At 39.2% G+C, this 19459-nt stretch overlaps 1 protein-coding gene across 1 annotated transcript in view; it reads right to left on the reverse strand.

The window, feature by feature from the left end:
- Window positions 1–19459, reverse strand: part of LOC134357889 (PH domain leucine-rich repeat-containing protein phosphatase 1-like) — a 174874-nt gene that overhangs the window by 8356 nt on the left and 147059 nt on the right. Inside the window, exons 10-15 of the mRNA XM_063069633.1 lie at window positions 14626–14781; window positions 11320–11520; window positions 10722–10884; window positions 3295–3425; window positions 2302–2418; window positions 891–1085 (exon numbers count right to left, since the gene is read on the reverse strand). Coding sequence (XP_062925703.1) covers window positions 891–1085; window positions 2302–2418; window positions 3295–3425; window positions 10722–10884; window positions 11320–11520; window positions 14626–14781 — 963 coding nt within the window. The remainder of the gene's footprint in view (window positions 1–890; window positions 1086–2301; window positions 2419–3294; window positions 3426–10721; window positions 10885–11319; window positions 11521–14625; window positions 14782–19459) is intronic.

Raw genomic sequence — 19459 nt, forward strand, 5'->3', positions numbered from 1 at the left:
TTGTCAGTTGGATCTTTATATTGACTATTTTATGGATTAGGAGCTCCACAGTACAAAAATGAATAAATAATCTGCCCTCCCTTCTCAATGAGTTATAAAGTATGAACAGCTTAAAAATAATCTGTACCACACCTGGACTTTGGATCCTTAACTTAAAAATAGTAGCATACAACAATGTGCACCTCACACATGAAAAATTCTTATTATTTCAAAAACTTGATTATAACAACAATGGATGAAAAATAGCACCATTTTGTTTGCTTGTCAGTTTATGAGTTTACTTTTTCCGAACACAAATGGTCATTCTTTGAGATACTGATCAGTTACCACACAGCAACTGTCTATTTGAGCGAAACTTACTCAGATCTCCCTTCCACTTTGTAGGAAGGTTTTACCCACTCACTGTATCCTTGCTATTTCCTGCTTGGGGTCATGAACACAAGGAGGATTACTGGTGGTAATGAATGGCACAGTTTCACAGCATCGTGTGCACTGAGGTACTTCACTGCTTCTGCGTTATCAACATGAATAGAGATCATATTAAAACACTATGAGGAAAACTGCATGCTAAATTATTCAGGCTTCAGCACCAGCAATAAAGACTTATTTAGTAATAACTAAAATGAAAGGAAAATACATTAATTTTTTTCTCCATATTTTAAAAGAGCAAATACAATTAAAAGCAGAGACATAGAACATGCTTGAACAGAGCAAGACATCTCATCATCAAGTTACCCTCAGTTCAACCATGCCAGTTTAATTAGACAATTGATACCAGATAGTCAACTAAATTTCCCCATTCAAATAAGACAGTATTAAATTGCAGAAGTAAAGCTATCCAGGAACAATATCACATCATCATGTAATTGATTTCCAATGAATTTACTAACCTCTGCATGACCAGGAAAGTATTAGTCATTAGCTCCTCATCAGTCTTTGATTTCTGCAGCTCATCTGCCAAAATGTCACTCATGGTGCACTGCAACAGGTAGGGCACTTCTACATTTCGATCACCATCGAAGACACCATACAAAGCCTCTCTGTTATCACAGAAGTTATTCACTGACAATGCAGCCACACACAACCTTGAGTGAGTAAAAACAGAAATACCATTACCTTTCCCTTCAGAAATAGCTTTCTTACTGTTGATCAGTATATTAAGATTTGAAGCACTGTTCCAAATATCTTCAAATATAAATTTACACTTAGTAGCCACTTTATTAGGTGTACCAGTACACCTGCACGATAATGCAAATACATAATCAGCCAATCATGTAGCAACAACTCAATGCATAAAAGCATGCAGACATGGTCAGGAGGTTCAGTTGTTGTTCAGCCCAAACATCAGAATGGGGAAGAAGTTGTGATCTAAGTGACTTTGACTGTGGATTGATTGCTGGTCCTGCACGAGGTGGTTTGAGCATCTCAGAAATTGCTGATGTCCTGGGATTTTCACGCAGAAGTCTCCAGAGTTTACAGAGAACAAGTGGCATTTCTGTGGGCGAAAATGCCTTGTTAATGAGAGAAGCAAGAGGAGAATGGCCTGACTGGGTCAAGCTGACAGGAAGATGACAGTAACTCAAATAACCACATGTTACAACAGTAGAGTGCAGAACAGCATGACCATACACTCAGTGGCCATTTTATCAGGTATAAGAGGTACCTAATAAAGTGGCCATTGAGTGTATCTACCGAAAGTTTAAAAAATTGTCTCAAAATAATTATATGACATACTTACAAAATGTAAAGTTTATTTTAATGCTTAACATTTGTTCTTAATTTTTTAGTTAAGACAGAAGAAGCCCTGCAATTATTTTAGGCAGGCCAATAGTCTGCAACTGATAACCACCTAGTTTTTTATTTAAGCAATGCAGCTTGTTTAGGGAATGACATAGCCACTAAATATCTATTATCCAACTTGAGTTCCCTTGAATATTCATTTTGTGAGGATGCTTTATTTCTCCTTTCAATTCTTCTGTAAACTTACTTCAGTGGGACATAAAGAAGTCTTTGAATTTTGAAAATCCATTAAGACACTAGTCCTTTACTTCCGAAGACACAAGGATCTTATATAGATATAATGTGTCAGTTACTTACTGCATCCCAGCAACTGCACAGACAAAGAAAAGAATCTTCTGCAAAGACAAGGCCATATCACAAGAACGCAAACCTAGTTTCCGAGAACTGGTTTCTTCAGTAATTTGAAAAGTACTTTTTACATGAGAACCTCTCAAACCAGGAGAATGTACATTACACAGCACTAATTAGATTTTGTTTTGCCATTATCACAGAATGACATACCTGTTTTTAACTCCAGAGGCTTCTGTATAACCATGACTCCACACAGCTGGTGCACCAGGTGCCTCACCAACTGCAAAGGATGTAGAGGATTGATCTACCTTGAAGCAGCGAATGTTACTGAGAGGAACGAGGCAAGAGGAATTAAAGGGAGAAAACATTAAAACAATTAGATCACTTTTGACATTTACGAGAGATAATTGTATGAGCCTTGAATAAACAGAATATCATTTGATATTTAAAAATAAAAGCTGCAAAAAAACTCGTTGCTTCTAGTGAAAGCAGTTTATGAGAAATTGTTTTAAGTATAAACAGCCCATAAAACCTGTAGCACAAATATCAAGTCAACTGAATGGTTCCAGTTTTTTTATATATATACACACACACACACACACACACTATTGGAGGTTTACTGGATTCAACATTCCATAACATTCCATGGAGATTAACACCTAATAATTTATTTTAGTTTATTTAAGAGTAATGCAAAAATAAATAATTCTCAGCTGGTATCACATATTTTGTCAAATCTCTCAGCTTTGCGGTGGGCATGCCTTTATTCTTCAAAGGGTTATATCATATTTTAAGCTCCGCTAGGCACAGTGATAATGATTTTAGGTATTTTTTATTATTATTCTGATTATTATTCTGATTACTGAAACATTTTTTTAGCCAACTATGACAATGTTCAATTCTGAAATTCTGATATCAGAAAAGAAAGTGTTTTAAAGAATAATTGTGAAAAGTAAAAATGTACTAATTAAATAAATATGCAGATCAATAAAGTTATTGAATTTACTTTCAAAGCATTCTGTAAACACACATATTCATTTTTACACAAAGTTTCCCTCCTAGAAAATGTATTTTTTGTTGTGCTTCTGTGAGAAGTAGTAATTTGGACTCTACATATCACCTAATGTTCAAGACAGGATCTACTACAGGCCATAACAGGACTGCTTGTTGACATAATATTAAATTGGAATAGTGACTGCTTACTTCAGCAGCTCCAGAGTTTTGTGATCCAGGACCAGTCTGGGATTTCCAGTGAGGTCTAGTTCTTGCAGTTTCGGTGGCAAATTTTCAGGCAATGTGATCTCGTTCAGCTCATTACAGCTCAGGTCAACACACTGTAGAAAAAAAGCAGACAGGCAATGAATCTGGCTGGATTCCAGTTCACCAGCCTACTGATTCCCATCTTTACTGAATTATGCAAGGCTCTGTTAGCTCCTGCCTAGGCAAGAATCCAGCAGATTTATGAATTGCACTCTTGCACAAAATGAATACAGCTAAGCTTTCTTTCTCCCTATTGTACGGATGGAGCAGCAATATTAATTCTAGTTGAATAGGCTGGTAAAATAGCCAGTCATCTCAAAAAATAAAGAGGAGAGAGCAGCACATTTCCAAGTTTGAGCTTTTAATTTGTACTCGTCAATTGCTTCACTGAAACTTTATTTTTGAGTGTTGTCTTACAAAATAATTGTACATATTATTTTTACTATTGTCGCATTTATAAATTTTTAACATGTACCTTTAAAATAATAAAAATTTAAAGATCATGATCTTATAGAGGCTATGCAAATACAAAGAAGTCACAGTTTTTAAAAATTAATTCCACTTCAAGGAAACTCAAACTGAGCTTCACCCTTCATTTAATTTGTTCAAATGGCAAATATGTTTTGTACAAAGTATATTGAATTCAAATCAAACACATTATTTATAGTCTTCTTGGGAGTTTTATTAAAGAATCATGTTCTTGGAAAAGCTGTTTTATTTCCTCTGACATATGCAAATCCCTGTGCCTAATCCTGCATGCTGACCTATATCAGTATCAAAGACAGTATTACTGCTGGATACAGAGATTACATAGATAACAAAGATGATTCTATGAAATTAAGAATGTATAGCTCCATTTAGATTCTTTTTACTGTTAGAAATACAGTATTTCAAAGCTTATTTAAGGAAACATGCTCAGATAAAACTCAAAATACGATTACAATGAGCAATAAGAAAATATTTTTTGATATACTTCTTAAGGTTTCCACAAGTCAATTTGTCATACTGAGAAGTCACAACATAATTCAAGCTCAGATCTGTGTTGACTGATAGAATTTCACAAATTATACGCTTACAAAATAACCATTTTTCCATGGATATACTGTACACACTTGGATAAGTCTTTACTGCTTTAATGTCTGTATGAAGGTCCTTTGATTTATGAATATGCAACTTACAACTTCCTGCCATATCACAAGCCAACTCCAAAAGGTACCTATCTTTGATTTATAAAGTTTTTTTGCCAGAAGAATCTTTTGTGTACTGTAAGCAATGATCAGCTTCATCATTAAAGATCACTATTCTAATGCTGTCAGTTCTGCTCTTTAAATAGTCTTCAAAACCTGACAAAAGATGCTGCAATCTACCACACAGAGCAATTGATTGTTGATACAATTGGCTATGGAACTATTGGCTGTAGGATTGTGTTATTTCAGGAAGTGTATCATGTACAGAAATAATAAAGGGTTTACAATGAAGAGAATGAACAAAAGTTAAACTTGTGGTTTGAAGTTCGGAGTCAAGGCTCTGCACATATTTAATGATGATCCAGGGAAGAATGAGTTTTTATGCAAGAGCTAGAAGAGCATGGGATTGGGATGATTCTTCTGGAAATGCTAATACATTCAAAGTCAAACGCAGCTGATTTGAATGCTTCGAGAGGTGCACAAATTTACACATTACTTGCTTTGTGAGTGTGGTGGCGTGCAGATAATATGGTGGCAAAAAATTATCCAAAGGAGGAAAGTAACAATTCTCCTAATCAAGTGTCTAATGCAGATGAGTAAAACATTCCAAGCTTCCAGACTGCCAAAATCGTTTTACTCTTCATCTTGGAGGCAATGCCAAGGGCACCTTTAAATTTAATCTTCTCTTAATCCACTATTCAGAAACCTTGAAGGATCTAAAGCAGTAACTCCCAATGTTTCCTAAGGGGGCTGTAGGGGAAATAGAAGATGTCAAGGGGCGATCAAGATTATTGGGGGCGGCCATAAGTGGCACCCTAACTTCAGGCATGAAACTTGACTGACCATTAGTAGAGCAGGCGTTTCCAAAAAAACAGAATGAGGCAGTGGAACACAGGATGAACTATAGTTCCGCAGGTGGTGAGCACTCGTCGTCACAACATGTCTAAAACTTCGCAATCTCATCCAACCTTACCAACCAGACAGACTTTATTGGAGATGCATAAATTAGCAACCAGGGTGCCCAATAGTTCCCCTTGACTCGCGGCATGGAATGAGTTCATGCAATTTAACAGCTGGTAAGTCAAGAACACCCCCTCAACTTTTTCTACAGATCTACAGAAAGCAGGTCGTGCTACGATATAGCGCTGGCCAGAACCAAACGGTGAAATAGAGCTAATCAGTGAACCTCTAGAGGTGTTCAAAGCGATCTTGGCTTCATATGTGTTGTCAAGAAACATCTTTGGGTCAGTTAATTTTTATTCGAATTTAGTCCTGTTAATGATGGATAAATATGTACAGCACTATCTCTTTGATTCTGAAGGTGGTGAAGCCTTGAATTCTAATCCTGCTAAGAAACAAAACTACAGAATGTGCGTCAATACAATGATACATACCTGAAATGTGATTTTATTCCATCCTCATCAAATTAGCGGTGCCCCACATGTCTTACTTGTAATACTGTACTGGTCAATGAAGCCATGAAATCATCAAGATTGCAGGAACACTTCCATAAAGGACACCCTGAAAGGCTACTTATCCTATTACCCAATTCCGGAAGATGAAAGATTGCACACTGAAGTCATTTGCCAAGAAAGCTAAAAATGATCTTGATCATGGTCTCACTGCTTCTCATAATATTTCCAAATGATAGCAAGTGTGGAAAATCTCATACAATTGGTAAAAGGTTAATAATGCCTGCTGTATCTGAAGTACTAACTATTGTTTTCAAAATGGATACCAGTATTTTAAAATCAATTCCTCTGAGTAATACTTCTGTACTTTGTATGCACAGAGCTACAAAAAACAGAATTTGGGACACAACTGGATGAGTCAACTGTGCGAGACAATGAGGCATTGCTAATGGCATATGGTTTATCAAAAATGGAAAAGTTTATGAAGAGATTCTCTTTTGTAAAATGTTAAAAACAAATACCAAAAGGGAATCAATTTATAACCAGCCCAAAATGTATGCTGAGGATAGAAGTATCCTCATTAGTAACATGACTTCTTGTGCAACAGATGGAGCTCCATATATGACAGGTTGCCATGCTGGTTTAGTGACACTTATGAAAAAAGAAATTCCAAGTCTGTTTGCAATCCATTATGTAATTCATCATCAACATCTTGCAGCCAAAAACTTCAGCCAGCAACTTTTTTCAAGCATGACTCTTGCAATATCTGCTATCAACAAAATTAAAGCTCCTCTGTTAAATAGCAGAATATTTTGCCAGTTACGCCAAGATAACGATAAAGAGTTTGAACGCTTATTTCTTCACACTGAAGTGCACTGGCTGTCAAAAGGCTGCTGCTTAAAACATTTCTTTGATCTTTTTAACACTGTGGTTGAATATTTGCTCAAAGTTGACAAGAGCTTGGGAAATAAGATTAACGTCCATGTAGAGATGTGGCATACCTAGCCAATCTGTATGACAAAATGAACATTCTAAATATGAAACTGCAGCGTGGGAATTTCAATTTAATCCAAGCAAAAAGTGCAGCTTCCACTTTTATTGGAAAATTGGAAATATATAAGCAAAACATTGGGAGAAGACTGTTCTCACAGTTTCAAAAGATGGAAAACATGGCACTCTCTTTCACAAATGGTGATTTGCAAGAGTACTTCTCACACCTGCAGTCACTGAAGGATTTTCAGAATTCAAGGATTTGAACAATCTGGAAATTCCTGACTGGGTAATTAACCCAGTTCTTTGCAAGGAAGGAGAATAGGAAGAGAGCTAGCAAGAAGAAATTATCAAAATTCAGAATGATGAAGAACCAAAAACGCTTTTCAAAAATATTGGTTTTTGTAGTATGTGGTCCCACTGTCATAAGAAGTATCCTGGTCTCTGGAGAAGAGCCAGCTGCTCTTCATTGCATTTCCATTATCCTACCTTGTTGAAAGAATCTTTAGTGCAGTTAAAGACATACTCACAAAAAACAGAATCTGCTTGGAAATTGTTATGTGTGGTGACTTAAGGCCTTTGCTGTTACAACTTGAACCAGATATTTCAACTCTTGCTAAAAGCCATCAAGCTCAAGGATCACATTGATATCAAAGCTGCTGTGTAAGCTAAGTTTAAAGACAAATAAAAATTTAAAACAGAATCACTTTTCTCATGTTAGTATATGGCAGACATGTTTTTACACTATGGGGGTGGCAGAAAGTATATTGTGCCTTAGAGGGGTGTTGGGAAGTATGAAAATGCTTTAGGGGTGTGCTGGCAAGTATGAAAGTAGGTTGGGAAACATGGGTCTAAAAGGATATTCAAAGGTCTCTATTAATGGTGTGTTCACTGTTCCAAGTAAATTTATTGTCAAAATACATATATGTCACCATATACAACCCTGAAATTCATTTTCTTGTGGGCTATCACAGAAAATACAAGAAACACAATAGAGTCAATGAAAGATCACACTCAACAGGACAGACTGTGCAAAAAAAACCTAACTTTGCAAATACAAAAAGAAAGATAATTATAATAAATAAATCAGCAATAAATATCGAAAACATGAGATGAGTGTCCTTGAGAGTGAGTTCATAGGTTGTGAGAACAGTTCAGTGTTGGGGCAAGTGATGTTGAGTGATGGCAATAGTGAGTAGACAGTGTGGTCTGAATGGTGGAGGTCCTTGATGATGGATTCTATTTTCCTGCGACAGTGCTCTGGGTAGATGTGCTCAATAGTCATGAGGGCTGCACCCATGATGGACTGGTCACATCCACTACTTTTTGTAGGCATTTCTGCACAAGGGCATTGGAGTTTTCATACCAGGCAGTGATGCAGCCAGTCAATATACGCTCCACCATACACCTATAAAAGTTTGTCCAAGTTTTAGATGTTATGTCTAATCCTTGCAAACTGCTAAGAAAGTAGAGACACTGCCATACTTTTTTTGTAATAGCACTTACATGCTGGACCCAGGACAAATTCACTGAAATGATAACCCCAAGGAATTTAAAGCTGTTGACCATCTCCACCTGTGGTTTCCTCCTCCTGAAGTCAATAATCAACTCCTTGGTCTTGCTGATATTGAGTGAGAGGTTTTTTTTGCAGCACCACTTAGCCAGATTTTCAATCTCCCTCCTATATGCTAATTCATCGCCATCTTTGATTCGGCCAATGACAGTAGTGTCATCAGCAAACTAAAATATGGCACTGGAGCTGCACTTAGCCTCACAGTCATAAGTACAATGCAAGCAGAGCAGGGGGCTAAGCACAGAGTCTTATGGTGCACCTGTGCTGATGGAGATCGTGGAGCAGATATTTTTGCCAATTCAAAATGACTGGGGTCTGCAAGTGAGGAAATGAAAGATCCAACTGCAGAAGGGTGTATTGAGGCCAAGGTCTTGAAGCTAGCTTATTCACTAGTTTTGAGATGAAGATATTATCGAATATTGACCTGTAGTCAATGAAAAGATCATATTGTATGCATCTTCGCTGTCCAGATGTTCCAGGATTGAGTGAAGAGCCAATGAAATGGCATCTGCTATTGACCTGTTGTGATGGTAGGCAAATTGGAGTGGATCCAAATTGCTTCTCAGGCAGGAGTTGATATGATTCATCACCAAGCTCTCAAAGCACAACATCCCAGTAGATGTATAATTGAAGCTGCTTGAAGCAGGTGGGTACCTCAGATTGCCATAGGTTCATCCTCCTGAAGGATACCCTCACGTCAGCCTCAGAGACTGAAAATCACAGGGTCATTGGGGGGCTGTGGGAGTTCGTGAATGTGCTTTCATGTTTTGATAGTCAAAGTGAGCATAAAAGGCATTAAGCTAATCTGGGAGCAAAGCCATGTTGTTGCCAATGTCGCTTAGTTTCATTTTATAAGAGGTGATAGCATTCAAGCCCTGGACAGCTGTTCAGCATCCTTAAGTGACTCAAGTTTGATCCAAAATTGCCACTTTGCACGAGATGGCTTTCAGGAGATCGAACCTGGACCTCTTGTATTTCAGTTGGTCACTAGACCTGAATGCCACTGATCTGGGCCTCAGCAGATTACAGATCTCAAGGTTCATCCAGGCCATCTGATTAAGGAAGATTCAAAATGATTTTATGGGAACATACTTGTCTACAACTATTTTCATAAAGTCCATGACAATCATGGTGCATTCATTCAGACCCTCTGATGAGTCTTTGAATATAGACTCGAAACAATCCTGCAGCCACTCCTCAGTCTCCTTCGACCACCTCTTTGTTATCCTTATCTCTGGAGCCTTGCTCTTTAGTCTCTGCCAATATGCATGTGGGTAGAGCTAAGTGATCAGATTTCCGGAAATGCAGTTAAGGCACAAAACGGTAAGCATTCCTAATTGTAGTGTAACAGTGGTCGCGTGTCTTGGGATCCCTGGTGCTGCATGTGATGTTGATGATAATTGGCCAAAGATTTCTTCAAATAAGCCTGATAGAAGTCCGGACAATGATTTGAAAAACCTCGGGGGTAGGCTGTTTCTTGCTTGCTAATTGCGACATTTAGTTACTTCGAGTGCTTGCTTAATATCTGCCTTTGGCGGTATGTAAAATGGGATCAGGGTGGAGGCTTGGGAAGGTGGGTGCAGGGAGTTAGGGAGTTAGCAAAAGCCAGTGGAGGGGAGGGTGGTGGTGAATAGTTGAATAAAAAAAATGACAAGATTTTTTCACATTATGGGGACCTTTTTGGAACTACTTTCACAATTTTCGATTTGGTCAGCAATGATGATGGCTATTATATGTTTGAATTTACAACTATATGTCAGAGATTCTTTTCCTTTTCTTTTAATCAAACTGCTGTTTTTTTTCTCTTTTTTTCTGTTTTGTTATGGATTTTTGATTTTGCTTTAGATTAGAATAAAATATACCTTTTCAATATTATGGTTAATTTACCTTACATAGCTATGGGGCATTTCAATCTTGTTTCTATTTCCATAATATCATAATGTATTTTGTATTCATCTATGCAAGTAATTAATAAAAATATTGAAAAAGAAAAAAAGCAGTGACAGCTGCGAAGGTATGAGAATTCAGTTGCTCTGGGTGAATGGATAGAGAATGGCAGTGAGAGCGGGTGGAAAGGGAGACAACGTAATAGTTACTTAACACTATTCTATTAAAGATGTAATAATTCCAGTTTCAATGCAAATCCTAGTGTCTACTTTTGTCACTTGTTACAGTTCATTGTAGATCTTGGGGTCCTGGATTACCTACCTTTATTTCTGACAGATGCATCACTTCAGGAAAGACTTCAATACAATTGGAATGTGCAATAATGGTGTGCATTCGCCTACAATTCATTATTGTGGTTGGAATGGTTTTCAGTTTGTTCCCACTTAGATCAATTTCTTCCAGCTCTTCAAGTTTTGCCATTCTACTGCAAATAAAAATGAGGAATGTTAATGAAAAGGCTCATAATGCGATAGAAAACTAGCATCTTATTTATTTAGGGGACTAACAGATCAGGAAGCTATGTGGTGGAGCAATGAAAGTATGTATAGGAGCTCTTCATTGCCGCAAGGGGGATAAATTTACGCTCAAGAGTAAATGACCTTCACATCAATAACAGACATACTGCCAACATATCAATCATCTTTAACACAACAGTGGTTTGTTTTCACAAGTGAAGCATGTTGTCAACCCACAAGTTTATCTCAGTCAGTCATAGTTTTCAAGCAATAGGCCCATAAATCAATGGAAGCTTTGTAATGTTCGACCAAAATCACAGATGCAATTACCCAGGTTTCTCTGAAAACAGAGTCTGATCGAAAGAGACTTATCACATTTGAGCCGCTCGCCTGGAAAACCTTACCTGGCTGGAAAGCTCTGAAGTCTGTTATATGCAAGGTGCAGAACCTTAAGACAAGTGTGTCCTGTCAGCAATGGCACACATTTATCAGAGAGATAATTATTTGTTAAATACAGTTCTTGTAACATGCTGTGGCTGTCCTCTGACAGGCAGGAGGGAGGAATTATCTCCAGTTTATTTGCTGAAGCATTGAGACTACGTAAACTGTTGAGGGACAAAGAGAACTATTAGTATTTCAAACTGATCACCACATTGCTTTGATAATTTATTATTTCAAGATTTTACATAATATTACGGAAAGCATAAGTTATAAAGAATATACCACAGCAGGTCTCTAAATAGGCAAACTATGAATGAACAACTGCAACGCCAGAATATTTAAACTAGGGTACAAAGAATCTTTATATTTTTAAATAATTTTTGGTTACTCAGTTCCCTAAGGTTGAAACAAACTTAGAAAATATTGAACTCTTTCTATGCATTAATTAGAACTAGGACTTGTATTTATTTTCAGTCTTCTGGAATTTTATGATTTTATATACATATACATCTTTTGTTAAAGAATTAACTCCTTGCCCATAAGTACATTTCGAACAGGAAGGTAATCTTGGCTACCACATTTGAATTGATTCTTTGAACCACTCGAAAAGACAAGCACCTACAAACAGATCACAACAGTAAATGGGTAAGCAATTTTCTTTGTTGCTCGCATAATCTTTAGAACCTGCATTGTGCTTCATAGGCCATGACTTCTTAGAGGAAAAATAGGGAAATTAAGCTTTGTAATAGGGTTTTAGGAAATGTGCTCTGTTAACTTGCAGATGGGGAGGCTTGAGAAAGTTACAAGAGAAATAAAAAACATGGAAGGGTTAAGGAGCATAATTTCAATTATGGGTAAAAACGATGAAGACAGAAGACACAAACACAAGAAAACCTGCAGATGCAGGAAATCCAAAGCAACACGCACAAAATGCTAGAGAAACTCAGCAGGCCAGGCAGCATCTATGGAAAAAGAGTAAATAGTCGGTGTTTTGGGTGGAGACCCTTCATGAAGACTGGAAAAAAAGAAGTCAGGGCAAGAAGGTGGGGGGAATGGAGTAAGTAGCACAACGTAGTAGGTGACAGGTGAAATCGGGAGATCAAGAGAGGGGGAGGGGTGAAGTAAAGAGCTTGGAAGTTGATTGGTGGAAGAGATAAAGGGCTGGATAGGGGGGGAATCTGATAGGAGAAGATAGAAGACCATGGAAGAAAGGGAAGGAAGAGGAGCACCAGAGGAAGGTGATGGGCAGGTAAGGAGATAAGGTGAGAGAGGGAAACAGGAATACGGAATGGTGAAGTGGGGGAGGGCAATTATTAGAAGTTCAAGAAATAGATGTTCATGCCATCAGGTTGGAAACTACCCAGATGGAATATAAGGTGTAGCCTCATCGTGACAGTAAAGGAGGCCATGGAGCGACATGTCGGAATGGGAATGGAAAGTAGAATTGAAATGGGAGAAGACAATTTTCCCCCCAGTATAACTAGATTTTAAGAAAGATGAAATCATGGGATTAGTCTCTTGAAACGATTAAAATGTGCACTGCATGAGCTTTGTAATAGCCACTATCCTAGCTTAGTAGCTGACACTGGGCTGCATCGTGCTCAAACAGGCCAGTGGATGACAATTGACAATACTATATGCCTTGCAGATGATTGGGGTTGCAAGAGATATGCCAACTACAGCTGGCCTAAACTAACAGGTCAGATCTAAAGAACATCTGCCTCCTTAGTTCAACAACTTATCAAACGACTCAATAGTATGGAGTAAGCAGGCACTTCACTATGGAACTGGAAATTGACCAGTATTAGCACTCATCCTTAGATTAGGAGTAAGGAGATCAACACATTACACAGCACTTACATGTGGTTTCACTAGTACCCACATGATTAAAGCAAAACCAGAATGGGAGAAGTTTTTTTTTTAAACACAGGCTGCCTACTTAGTGGTACAATAGTGGCACAAGCAGATATAATATTGGCATTCGAAAAGCAGTTATATAACAAATGAATAGACAGGGAATGAAGGGATGTGGATTCATGTACAGGCAGAAGTGACTCAGCTTAATTCAGCACCTTGTTTGGCACAGACATCATGGGCTATAGGACCTGTGCTGTATTGCTCTATATTTTATATTTTAACCTCCCTACTTTGAAATTCAATTCCCCTTAAAATGCACATTAACATTCTGTGAGCGTACTTAATTATAATATCTACAGACTTGCCTTTTGCAAATCATGCATAAGAATACCTGGATCTCTCTGCATTTTGAATCTCTAAAACACCTCCCCATTGATAATAGGCTCCTTTTCTAATTTCTTCTGCAAAATGGATGATCTTACATTTTTTGACATTAACCTATCTATATTTGTAGTCTTGTTCCTCTTCACAACCTACTTTCCTATTGATTGTCAGGAAATTTAGCAACCGTACTTTTAATACCTTCATTTACAATGTTAACATAAATTTTGAAAAACTTAACGTTTCAGCACTATTCCCTGTGGTAGATAATCCACTACATCATGTCAACTGGAAAAAAAACAGATTCCTACTCTCCTTTTCCTGTTTGCCGGATAATTTTCTACCCATACTATTAATTAAACTACACCATTAATTTGTAATTAACACAATAACATTTGATATGGCACTTCATAAAATATCTTCTGGAATCCAAGCATCCAAAGGACAAATTACTTTAAAGAATGCCAATAAATCAGTGGAACATGACTGATTATCTTGATGTTTTTCAAGTGCCCAGCTCCATTTTCTTTAATAATAGCTTTTAATATAAGTTTACTGGTTTATAGTTTTCTGCTCATCGCCCCTGTCTGTTTTTGAATGAGGGAGTTACAATTGCTGTTTTGCAATTTAATGAATTTCTCCAAATTATTTTGGAAAACTATAACCCACACTGACTAACTAACCAGTCACTTCTTTTGTGATCCTTGGAAGAAGTCGACAGTGTGCAGCTCCAGCTACTTGCTCAGTGTCATTTCTCTGGAGACTGGATTTTTCCACGATCCTATTTGTGGATGATATTTGTACCTTCTTATGGTAAAGACTGTGATAAAACATCTGTTCAATTCACTTGCCAATTCCTATTTTCCATTATTAATTCCACTCCTCACTACCTGTAGAACCAATGCTCCTTTCTTTTACTATAAACAGAAAATGCTGAAAACATTCAGCAGATCAGGCAATATCAAAAGAAGGAGAAAGAGTTGATGTTTCAGATATGGATCTGCAATTTATGATAATGGAATATCTATTACCATTCAGCTTTTATGAAAAGGTTTGAGGGCAACTCGGTTAAATGGTTGTGCTGGATGTCAAGAACTTCGACTGGCATCTGCTCAAGTCGCTCTGGAAGTCTTTGGAGTTGGTTGTGACCAGCTAGAAGTTTGCGTAAACTACCACTGCAGAACAACCTAATGAAGGATATACATAGAACAATGAATTCAATGCTTCTCATCAATGAATGTATAACTCTGTCAAAAACATTTGAAAAAATACAGAAAACAGAGGAACAGTAAATTAAAGAAGAAATAATTAAAGCTTTACTTTACTCACATCTTAAATAAAACATTCACTGAATTAACTACATTACAGTATAAATGAGCAGTGAGGCACAAAAATATCAGTCTCGATTTTGCTAAGAGGGCTTCACAGCCCAAAATATATATTTGCATATCTAGTTGTCCTGTGCATTTCATGGGCATATATGCATAGATCATGCCAGACAAAAGCCTCCTGACCTGATTGTAGAAGCTGTGAGACAGCAGGGCCAAAAATAACATAATCTGATCCTGTGAGTGGGCTGAAACAAGCCCTGCACAAGAAAATGCTGAACAACTTTGACAAACAGCAAAGTCATGACCTAGATTTGGCATCTGTCTAAGCTGTTAACTACTGATAGTCACAAATATTAAAGACATATGAAAAAGTGTGTTAAGAATCGAAATATAATAAAAAAAATCACCCAAAATATTTCAACTTAAAAATATTACTGAAAAAATCTTGCCTTTCTTTCACACAATGAAAAACCTTCATTCACATGGATGTACTTACGAATGCTGCATCATATATGCAGGTAAATTCTCTAGTTTAAATGCTGAAGAATCCCAGCAAATTTATCCTTCATGTCCTGGACAAGCCTGCTTTGCTGGGGGAGAAGCTGACAGCGATGCAGGTGGATGCTTCCCTAGTGTCATGGATTCTTGATTACCTGACTGGCAGACCACAGTACGTGTGCTTGCAACACTGTGTGTTCAACAGAGTGATCAGCAGCACTGGGGCTCCACAGGGGACTGTCTTGTCTCCCTTTCTCTTCACCATTTACACCTTGGACTTCAACTACTGCACAGAGTCTTGTCATCTTCAGAAGTTTTCTGACGACTCTGCCATAGTTGGATGCACCAGCAAGGAAGATGAGGCTGAGTACAGGGCTACGGTAGGAAACTTTGTCACATGGTGTGAGCAGAATTATCTGCAGGTTAATGTGAAAAAGACTAAGGAGCTGGGGAGAGCTAAGGCACTGGTGACCGGTGACCGGTGACCCCTGTTTCCATCAAGGGGAGCAGTGTGGACATGGTGGAGGATTACAAATACCTGGGGATACGAATTGACAATAAACTGGACTGGTCAAAGAACACTGAGGCTGTCTACAAGAAGGGTCAGAGCTGTCTCTATTTCCTGAAGAGACTGAGGTCCTTTAACATCTGCCGGACGATGCTGAGGATGTTCTACGAGTCTGTAGTGGCCAGTGCTATCATGTTTGCTGCTGTGTGCTGGGGCAGCAGGCTGAGGGTAGCAGACACCAACAGAATCAACAAACTCATTCGTAAGGCCAGTGATGATGTGGGGATGGAACTGGACTCTCTGATGGTGGTGTCTGAAAAGAGGATGCTATCCAAGTTGCATGCCATCTTGGACAATGTCTCCCATCCACTACATAATGTACTGGTTGGGCACAGGAGTACTTTCAGCCAGAGACTCATTCCACCAAGATGCAACTCAGAGCGTCATAGGAAGTCATTCCTGCCTGTGGCCATCAAACTTTACAACTCCTCACTTGGAGGGTCAGACACCCTGAGCCAATAGGCTGGTCCTGGACTTATTTCCTGGCATAATTTACATATTACTATTTAATTATTTATGATTTTATTACTATTTAATTATTGATGGTGCAACTGTAACGAAAACCAATATCCTCTGGGATCAATAAAGTATGACTATGACTATCACTATGACTGTACTGAGTTCAGGGCTTAAAAAGCATTCATCTAAATCAGCTTCGACCAAACTGATTGGTATACACATGACAGTTCACCATAGAGTTGTCAGCAAAATCTGGGCTGTATATTCTAGAAAGGCACATCCAACCTTGTTTTCTGGATTTTATATTAGTTTACATTAGATTCAACTTTATTGTCATTGTGCCAACGACAGATAAAAAGCCAATAAAATGCAGTTAGCATCTGACCAGAAACGCAAAGAATAGTGTTATTTACAAAATAGCTGCGAATAAAAAGTAAGTGCTACAGCACACAAATATAGAAGTACTGAGCCAGTACAATATGGGTGCAGTACTGCTTAGCGCTGTGATAGACAATAGACAATAGATACTAGGTGCAGGAGTAGGCCATTCGGCCCTTCGAGCCAGCACCGTCATTCACTGTGATCATGGCTGATCATCCACAATCAGTATCCAGCTCCTGCCTTATCCCCATAACCTTTGATTCTGCTATCTTTAAGAGCTCTATCCATCTCTTTCTTGAAAGCATCCAGAGACTTGGCCTCCACAGCCTTCTGGGGCAGAGCATTTCATACATCCACCACTCTCTGGGTGAAAAAGTTTTTTCTCAACTCCGTTCTAAACGGCCTACTCCCTATTCTTAAACTGTGGCCTCTGGTTCTGGACTCACCCATCAGCGGGAACATGCTTCCTGCCTCCAGTGTGTCAAATCCCTTAATAATCTTATATGTTTCAATAAGATCCCCTCTCAGCCTTCTAAATTCCAGAGTATACAAGCCCAGTCGCTCCAATCTTTCGGCATATAACAGTCCTGCCATCCCAGGAATTAACCTTGTGAACCTACGCTGCACTCCTTCAATAGCAAGAATGTCCTTCCTCAAATTTGGAGACCAAAACTGCACACAGTACTCCAGGTATGGTCTCACCAGGGCCCTGTACAGCTGCAGAAGGATCTCTTTGCTCTTATACTCAATTCCCCTTGTTATGAAGGCCAGCATGCCATTAGCTTTCTTCACAGCCTGCTGTACTTGCATGCTTGCTTTCAGTGACTGATGTACAAGAACACCTAGATCTTGTTGTACTTCCCCTTTTCCTAACTTGACTCATAGAACATAGAATAGTACAGCACAGTACAGGCCCTTCGGCCCACAATGTTGTGCCGACCCTCAAACCCTGCCTCCCATGTAAGCCCCCACCTTAAATTCCTCCATATACCTGTCTGGTAGTCTCTTAAATTTCACTAGTGTATCTGCCTCCACCACTGACTCAGGCAGTGCACTCCACGCACCAACCACTCTCTGAGTAAAAAACCTTCCTCTAATATCCCCCTTGAACTTCCCACCCCTTACCTTAAAGTCATGTCCCCTTGTATTAAGCAGTGGTGCCCTGGGGAAGAGGCGCTGGCTATCCACTCTATCTATTCCTCTTATTATCTTGTACACCTCTATCATGTCTCCTCTCATCCTCCTTCTCTCCAAAGAGTAAAGCCCTAGCTCCCTTAATCTCTGATCATAATGCATACTCTCTAAACCAGGCAGCATCCTGGTAAATCTCCTCTGTAACCTTTCCAATGCTTCCACATCCTTCCTATAGTGAGGCGACCAGAACTGGACACAGTACTCCAAGTGTGGCCTGATTCTATGTCGCCCCTCGCAAGGGACTGAATTTCATTCTTCACCAACAGAGCCACCCCACCCCCTCTGTCCATCAGTCTGTCCTTTCGATAGGACATATATCCTTGAATATTCATTTCCCAGGCCCTGTCCACTTGAAGCCATGTCTCTATTATTCCCACATCATACTTACCAATTTCCAACTGTGCCACAAGCTCATCCACTTTATTTCTTATACTCCGTGCATTCATATATAATACTTTTAATTCATTACTCCCCTCACCTCCCATATCAATTCCTATTTCACTTGGCCATACTGTACGATCCCTTCTTGAGCTTTCTGCTCTGTTGATTCTGCTGTCTTTCCTAACTTTTCTTATTCTCACTTTCCCTTTATCTCCATCCTTATATTTCCAGTTCGTCCCCTCCCCCCCCCCACTACTTAGTTTAAACACACCCGTGTTGCAGAGGCAAACCTGCCTGCCAGAATGCTGGTGCCCCGCTTATTAAGGTGCAACCCGTCCCTTTTGTACAATTCATCCTTACCCCGAAACATACCCCAATGGTCCAAGAATGTAAATCCTTTTCAGCCACACATTCAGATCCATTATCTCCCTGTTCTTGCCCACTCCAGCACGAGCACTGGAAGCAAACCGAAGATAAACCACTCTGGAAGTCCTGCTTTTCAGCCTTCTTCTGAGTTCTCTGAAGTCACGTTGTAGAATGTCTTTCCTCTTCTTCCCCACGTCATTTGTGCCGACATGCACCACCACTTCCGGATGTTCACCTTCACTCTTGAGGATTCCCTGCATTCGGTACATAACATCCTGGATCCTGGCACCAGGGAGGCAACACACCATCCTTAAATCTCGCCTCTTGCCACAGAAACCCCTTTCTGTACCTCTCACTATGGAGTCCCCTACTACCACGGCTCTGCCTGACGTCCGTCTCCTCAGCTTTGCTTCAGCGTCAATTGATGACTCGCAGACCTGACCGCCTCTCAGGCTGGCATCATCCTCTGTCCCGACAGCTTCCAAGAGGGTAAACCTGTTTACGGGAGGCACATCCCCCGGGGTCTCCTGTACTTCATGCATCCTTTCCTTGCTCATCGTTGCCCACCCCCCCTCTTCTGGTATCCTCGGTGTAACGACCTCACTGTAGGTCCTATCCAGAAAACTCCCATTTTCCCGGATGAACCTAAGGTCATCCAGTTGCCTCTCCAGTGCTGCAACATGGTCC

The sequence above is a fragment of the Mobula hypostoma genome, chromosome 17 (genome assembly GCF_963921235.1).
Source record: "Mobula hypostoma chromosome 17, sMobHyp1.1, whole genome shotgun sequence".
Classification (NCBI taxonomy): domain Eukaryota; kingdom Metazoa; phylum Chordata; class Chondrichthyes; order Myliobatiformes; family Myliobatidae; genus Mobula; species Mobula hypostoma.